Source organism: Lipotes vexillifer, unplaced genomic scaffold, assembly GCF_000442215.2.
Source record: "Lipotes vexillifer unplaced genomic scaffold, Lipotes_vexillifer_v1.1 scaffold791, whole genome shotgun sequence".
Lineage (NCBI taxonomy): Eukaryota > Metazoa > Chordata > Mammalia > Artiodactyla > Lipotidae > Lipotes > Lipotes vexillifer.
Window position 1 is genome coordinate 1,155,968 of NW_006793445.1, and position 7,723 is coordinate 1,163,690.

The 7,723-nt window shown below is 48.3% G+C and overlaps 1 protein-coding gene across 3 annotated transcripts in view; it reads left to right on the forward strand.

Annotated features, from left to right (window-relative positions):
* Nucleotides 1–7,723, forward strand: part of TUBGCP3 (tubulin gamma complex component 3) — a 73,514-nt gene that overhangs the window by 46,000 nt on the left and 19,791 nt on the right. For 2 of the 3 annotated variants that reach the window (XM_007466366.1, XM_007466367.1), the window contains 4 exons: nt 412–601; nt 2,514–2,649; nt 3,467–3,535; nt 6,034–6,169. In XM_007466366.1, the coding sequence (XP_007466428.1) occupies nt 412–601; nt 2,514–2,649; nt 3,467–3,535; nt 6,034–6,169 (531 nt within the window). Of the gene's footprint in view, nt 1–411; nt 602–2,513; nt 2,650–3,466; nt 3,536–6,033; nt 6,202–7,723 lie in introns of all 3 variants that reach the window. The other variant, XM_007466368.1, reaches the window with a different exon arrangement.

The following is a 7,723-nucleotide window of genomic DNA, read 5'->3' on the forward strand; positions in this document are numbered from 1 at the left end:
GGGGGGGCAGATATTGACATTTTTAAAATGACGTAGATCAACAGAAATGTATGTTGCCCCTCCCCCTCCCCCATCCCCGCAATATGACCGAGGTCAGCTCGGCGCCTGGCGTCCTCACATTACTGCACCATCAGACCTCCCCTTCTACAGAAAACTACATTTTCCTCACTGTGGACACCTTAGTTTCTCCGCAGTAATGTATAATTAGAATAGCAGCAGTACTAAAATAGGTTTTTCTTAATGGGACCGTTATTCTGAAGAACAAACAAGCCCTCCTGACCACAACCCTCGGCCTGTCAGCGAAGCTGTGAGCGGGTGTAGAGTGACTTCTGTGTGTGTGAGTCTCTCATTCCTCCTTCGTAAGATGCAGATTATGTACGTATGTGTACTTTTCCCTTTTGTTCTTTACAGCTGCAGATTTTTTCACAGATTTGGAAAATGCGTTTCAGGGGAAAATTGACACGGCTTATTTTGAGACCAGCAAGTACCTACTGGATGTTCTGAATAAGAAGTACAGCCTGCTGGACCACATGCAGGCCATGCGCCGGTACTTGCTGCTCGGTCAGGGAGACTTCATCAGGCACTTAATGGATTTGCTCAAGTAAGAAGGCTCTTGAGGGTTTTTTTGGTAAACGTGCAGTAGATTTCAGCATGATAAAGAGCTTTACAGTTTCTCTTTAAAAGAATAAGCGACATTAGAGGAAATGTGTTGAATTCTCACAGAACGTTGGGAAGATGAAATCCGAGGAGAAAGTTGTCGCATCATCCAGCCGATGTCCCTTTAGCTCTGCTTGTCCCGTGCTTTGCTCGCAGGGCTGGTGCGCTTCCTGGTCGCCGGCACCGGCCGGCGGCGGGGAGGGGTGCGCGGTGCGGTCGGTAGCTCAGCTGCAGTTTGAGAGTAGTCTGAGAAATAAAATTTATGTTTTAAGATGGAACTTTTTCTTCCATGTTTTTAGTTTACATTATTTCTTGCTAAAAAAACCAAAAAACAAAACAACTTCATAGAGCAAATGCAGCTGCTCCTTCCATTTAGTTCCATGACGTTCCTCCTGGCACTGTCCCTTCTAGAAGGAAGTGTGTGTCCCTCCTTCCTGCCACAGAGACAGGAGGGCCAGCTCTGTAGCGGGCAGCCGAGGGTGGGCACAGCGTGGACTCGGGCACCTAGGACTGGACGTGTGGCTTCTTGGCGCTGCCTTTGGGACACTTCAGTCATGCCTGTGTGAGTCCAGCAGTGTCTTAGGCCTTTGGTCCCCAGACTCCATGTGTGTCGGAATCCCCTCCAGGGATTGTTGGACTGGACGGCCGGGCCTGCCCGCAGAGCCCGGCTCCGTGGCTCTGGGCCGGAGCCAGGACGGTGCGTCCCTAAGAGGGTCCCGGCCGAGGGGAAGCTGCTGGCACGGGGACTGCACTTGAGAAGCCGCTTCAGCCACGGAAACTCCGTAGTTCCACCTGTAACCAGAAGGCCGTCTTTGGGGGCCGTGTTTTGGGGGCACACATAGCAAGCAGGCTCAGGGGTAACCTTGTTTGAGGAATTAGCTCATGAAAGAGTTGATGATCTGCTGAACATGAAGTTTCGGTGGTTGTGCTTCCTGAAGGAGCCTTTCTGCTCCCTGTAAGGAAGGGGGGTCACTGGTGACTTAGGTACTGGTCCCAGGGCAGCACCTGTGGGGAGTGGGTAGAGATGAGTTTTTAGAGGGAGATGTTCTTTCAGTGGCCCAGGGGGCGGGGGGCAAGTGTGCAGGTTTGGGGTGGAGGGGAGCAGGTGTTTCGTGAACGTTTAGAGGCCACGGCCGTGTTGCAGATCTCGCATCATTTAGCTGACTTAGCCGTGTTTGCCTTATGCTGCGTTTTAATAATTAGAGTGTCTCATCCTTGACAGTAAATGAAAACTTTATTTCTTCTCAAAGGCCTGTTTTAAGTTTCCAGTTTTAAAAGGGGAATGTCATCAGTCTCTAGCTTGCCTCAGATTTATTTGAGCGACACTGACGTTGCTGGTCCTTTATCACCCTGCGCACACCTGGGGCGGATCTCGGAAATGTCAGTTTCATATTTAGGAATGCAGATGTCAGTAACCCTTAAATGTTTGCGGTAATACAGTAGTTTTTAGCCTTTAGAATCATGGTGTCCACACAGCCAATTGTTTTGATTTAATCTAGTCCTTTCTGCCCATTGGATCTGTACAGGAAGTTACAGTAGTTCATGCTACTGTAGGCCAGGCGTAAGTTTGAAAACTGTATTTTTTAACATGCGTGGCTCACTTAAGGATTTTCAATTTTAAGCTGAATCAAAATTAATTTTAAAGAAGTGTTTTGCTCCCCAAAATACTTGATGAAATCTTATTTATAGTTAATTCTGTAGCATTCAAATTTTATAGTCATTTTGTTACCGTGTTGTATCAGTTCCATTTGTCCTTTTAGGTTTTGTAATTTGAACTCTTTATAATTTTAAGTTTTTAGAAAGTGCATTAAGAATTCAAGTAACATTCTCTTTTACTTTTATAAAAATCTGTTAAGACCAGAACTTGTCCGTCCGGCTACGACTTTGTACCAACACAACTTGACTGGAATTCTTGAAACAGCTGTCAGAGCCACCAACGCCCAGTTTGACAGCCCTGAGGCCCTCAGAAGACTGGATGTGAGGCTGCTGGAGGTACCGCAGCTCTGGTCCCACCCGGGGCTCCTCGCTGGCGCCCTCCGTGTGGCCTGAGGCCCCGCTGCTCCGCTCTGCTCTGCTCTGCTCTCTTCTCTTCTCTTCGCTGTTCCATGCTGCTCCGCTCTGGTGGGGGGGAGCTGGCCACCGTGTGTCGGAATCCCCGTCTGGTGGCCTGGCGCCGTGTGGCCTCAGACGGGTCCCCGCACCTCAGTGTGTTCTCCTGACAGAGGGCCCCCAGGGCTGCGGGCAGGGGACATGCAGCTCTGTCCTGGGACCTGGCCACGTGGACGCTTAGTCACCACCGCTGCTGCTGCTGGTGACGAGGTGACAGATCGCAATAGCATTGATCACAAACAGAGGTGTTTAGTTTTAGTTGATAGAAGATGACTTTTTTTAGGGGAATGAGTACTTCGTAAACATAATACACTGTTTGCTTACTTATGATGAAGGACCATTAGCAGAACCTGTGGGTTTTTTTTAAGTGTTTACTTTTATGGATTAGGAACACAAAAGGCAGTGGGTTTTTGTCATAAGAAAATGCTGATGAATGTTAAAACTGATTTTACAATATTCATTTAAAATATGCTCGTTATTCCAGAATATTTGCAGGGCACCTCGTATGTGCCTGTCTGTCTAGATGCTGAGGGTACAGGAGTGGACAAAAGATGCCCTCCTCTGCTCTCAGGCAGCTCATGCTCAAAACTGCTGAGTGGTTTTTAAAAATTGGGCTTTATTTTAATGCCTTTCCTTTGAGGACTCGACAGCCTCACAGTGGTGGGAAGCCCTGCAGTTGTGTGTTTGTTTTTGCTCTCAGGTCTCTCCAGGTGACACCGGCTGGGACGTTTTCAGCCTGGATTACCACGTCGATGGGCCCATTGCAACCGTAAGATCCTGCTGGGTGCCGTCCTAGCTGTTTGGGTGGCTGCACATCCTGTTGCTTCAGAGTCGGTTTCTCTCTAGAGCTCCGTGTGAAGTGCTTGCTCACATCCCGGATGCATCCGTTGAATGAATGCTCGAGCCAGAGTCGTGTGTGTGTGCGTGTGCGTGTGTGTGTGCACCAGTCACTAATGAGTGCTGAAGTGCTGGATTATTTTAAGAATTGTTAGTATCAGTTGTTCTTATCATAGGTTTCAGCAAGTACTTAACAAATGGGTTATTCGTTTTGTTCCGTTATTCTTAGGCTGCGGTGACTAATTTAGGATAGTTTGAAGGGACCTATAAAGTGTTGTAGTGGCGTTGTATTTGTACTACTTGGATAAAATTTGATATTTAGTATCCATTTGAGCTGATGAGAAAATCGCTGCGCAGTTGTTCACGGCGCTCTTTCACTGTGTTTAAAGAAAAGCACTGTTTCCTTGGATGGTTCCCAGGTCATAAAGGATTGGCCAGCACGGCTGTCTTGTGTGTCTGCAATTGAAGTGCCCTCTTTAGTGCCCAGTTCTTCTTTATTCAGACTTGAGTGAGCTCCCCTTGACCAGGGCACCTCGTGGAACTTCTCTCAGCCATTTCCACATCTGGGGTACTGAAGAGGGGACATGCCTTTCTTCTCACTCCGGGGAAAGTACTTCGTTAGGAAATAGTGTGAGTGGCTCTACAGTGCCCCCCGCGGCCTCTGCGGGGCCGGCTGTCCGTGGCCGTCCCTCCTGCCCAGGGCCGATGTGGGCCCACCTCCTGCTGGAGAGCCTGCACCGAAGCCGCGCTCTCCTGCGTTCCCCTTGGGCTGACAGCTTTGCCCTGTCTGTGTCCTGTGAGGCGGTAGCTACCGGGGCCGGCTGTTTACACATGAACCCCCAGTGTTTCAGTTTTGCCAGATCAAAGCTACGACATTTTCAGTATATAACTGTGCTCAAACTTAAGTTTTGGTCCTACTCAAATTAGTTTTTTCTCCTTTGATGTATGTCGTAAATAGTTTTAAGTAATTATAATGTACAACGCAGGATAGTTTAACAAATTGTTTATGTTAGAAACTTTCATATTATCTACCTTGTTAATATTGCATATATTACATATTATTCCTTCGTAGTATAAATGATACCGTAGCGAAGGCAGCTGCATCGATTATTTCACCAAATGTCGGTGCCTGGAGTAATAGATACACTGAACATGGTCTGCATACGCGGTTACTTAATTATTGTATGATTTTGCACATCTTACGAGAGTACTGAAGTTAGGCATTGCATACCTTGTGCATAAACAATTGATGACGCAATGTTGTATTTTCAAGATTTTAGAATTTTAAAAGCTCTAGTAGAGTCAAGAAAATAAGTTTATATCGTAGATGTATGTAAAAAGAAATTTAAGATAGATCCCTGCTGTGGCTAGTAGGTGTCAGTCTCCTTGCCGACTCCAGCGGGTTGATGGTCCGACGGGAGAGGCTGGACTGGAAGGAGGAGAGGTCGTGTAATTAATTGGTTGGCGGAGTCTGCCCAGGACTCACACGGGGAGTGGCCTCTTCCCTGTCCGGTCCTTGCCCTCCAGTCCCAGGGTCAGCCTATGTCCTGGGTTGGCATGTTCTCAGTGGAGTGGCTGTACCTGTAGCCATCTTGTTATGCAGCTGCAGATAGTCAGACTAGCATTAGAAACTGAAATGATTTTTAACTATCACATTAAATTCTGTGCAGTTGGATACAGAAGTTACTAGAAAGATAAAAAGAGGGCTATTTTATTTACAAATTGATGGTTTTAGAATCAGATTTTAGAAGCAAATGGATTTCCTGATTTTTCCCTGTTTAATTTACCATATTACTCTGTATTTCCTTTCTATTCTCATTGAGACTGTCATTGTTTGTGTAGCATTTAATTTCACTGGAACGGGTACATACCTCCGTTACATGGCTGCGTCCTCCGTAGCACAGCAGTACCGCAGGTCCCTACAGATTCTGCAAAGAAGGACTTGGAAGGACAGGTGTCATCTTGACAACGGGCAGGATAAAAGCCATTCATTTCTCCCTGACCTCCAGGGCGTTACATGAGGTGTCAGGAGCTTATTTGTTGAATGTCCCTCCGAACCTTATTCTGCAGTAAGTGATGGACTGAGGGGCCACGTCCTGTGGGTGCTGTTTCCCTGTGTGAATGCAGTGGGATGTGAATGTCCCCCCTCAAGACAGTTCATAGTTGTAAGGAATTTCGGTCACACTGAACTTTGTACATCAGGTCTGTTGAATGTGCTCTGACACATAAACAGTCGGCGTGGTTGCTGTGTGATGACGATTTCCTAAAGTGTGCTGTGTTGGTGGCTCACATACTACTTAGAATATGTTAGAGTTGGTTGTGTGTTCTCTGGCTTTTTGTTTAAGGAAAAAAAAAAAACAAGACTGAGCCCTGCCCCGGGAGGACCCTCACCTCACAGGATCCTGTCAGCCTGTGTTCTGCTCTTTCCAGGTGTTCACCCGAGAGTGTATGAGCCACTACCTGAGAGTGTTTAACTTCCTTTGGAGGGCCAAGCGGATGGAGTACATCCTCACTGACATCCGGAAGGGGCACATGTGCAACGCCAAGCTCCTGAGAAATATGCCAGGTAAACCCCGGCGGAGGTCGTGTCCCCGCCTGGCCCTTGGTTTCTAGCAGCTTCGCAAAGACAAAAGTGTTCTTAAAGTAATTGAAAAGTGGCTTCTTGTGCTTTTGGATTTGTCTTTCGTGAAGAGGCTCGTTTGTAATATGCTTATCTTGACTTCAGTGCAAATCAGGAAAAGACATTGAGTCAAGTTAGGTTTTTTTAGACATTGAAGTTTCTTTTAGAATCATGTAGTGTTCATATATGTACTTTAATTTTTTTTTAAATAATCTTTAAGGAAAGAAAGCCGTTTAATAAATCACTGGCTCATTTAAAATTCACTAAGTGTTTTAATTAAAGTCTGTTTGGGAATTGCTTTAATATTGTTTTGGTTCATAAACCAGGACATGGGAAGATTTTACAATATTTTACAGTTAAAAGCTATAATAAAACTCTCATGTCGTATAGTCAAGTTCATTTTTTTGTTTGTTTTTGTTTTTGTTTTTGTTTTTTTTGCGGTACACAGGCCTCTCACTGTTGTGGCCTCTCCCGTTGCGGAGCGCAGGCTCCGGACGCGCAGGCCCAGCGGCCACGGCTCACGGGCCCGGCCGCTCCGCGGCATGTGGGCTCTTCCCGGACCGGGGCACGAACCCGCGTCCCCTGCGTCGGCAGGCGGACTCTCAACCACTGCGCCACCAGGGAAGCCCCAAGTTCATTTTAATGTTATAAATATTGAGTGACTTCAGTTATGAATAATTTTGAAATCTTTATATTGGAAGTGCTTTGGTCAGAACTGTTTGAGAAAGTATTTCAACAAATTATGTCTCCAGAGAAGAACCAAATGGTCACACTGTTAATCCTTTGGTGAAAGCAGTTACTACAAAAGGAGCAGTGTTTTGCAGAAAGGCCTGCATGAGCTCTGCTTGTTTACTAGGTCGAGGCTCCTCCCTGGGCAGCTCCCAGAGTTCCATAACTGTGGCACCCCAGAAGCTGGGGGCTGGTGGGTACAGGTGTCCATGTGGTAACACGCGGAATCACAGGTTTACTGGCGTCCAGGCTTTCTGTATTCCCGGCGGGACTCGGCCAGTGGTCGTGATGCTCTTGGGCTCCTGGCCGAGCTTCCTCCGGACTCCCTTTGAGGAGATCAGTGGCAGGGTCGCTGTGACGTAGCTGAGAAGGCCTCAAGAGGCGGCGTTTTCCTCGAGAGCCTCGTGCTCGTGGCCGGTCAGCGTGCCTCCAGCGTCCACTGTCTAGTCGATGAGGGCGGAGGCGCTGGCTCCTGCCTCTGCCTCTGCCGCCCTCCCCGGAAGTCACACGGTCGGTGCGCCTGCCAGGCGTTCGCGGCGCCCGCCCTCTCGCGCTCCCTGCGAGCACCGGGCCTCGTCTCCGTCAGGGCCGGATCGGGGTCGCCTCGGCGCCGCGCAGGTATTTGTCATCGCATCACTCTTCTCCTTTAGAAAGAAACACCTGGGGCGTCCCTGGCGGCGCGGTGGCTGAGAGTCCGCCCGCCGACGCAGGGGACGCGGGGCTCGTGCCCCGGTCCGGGAGGATCCCACGTGCCGCGGAGCGGCTGGGCCC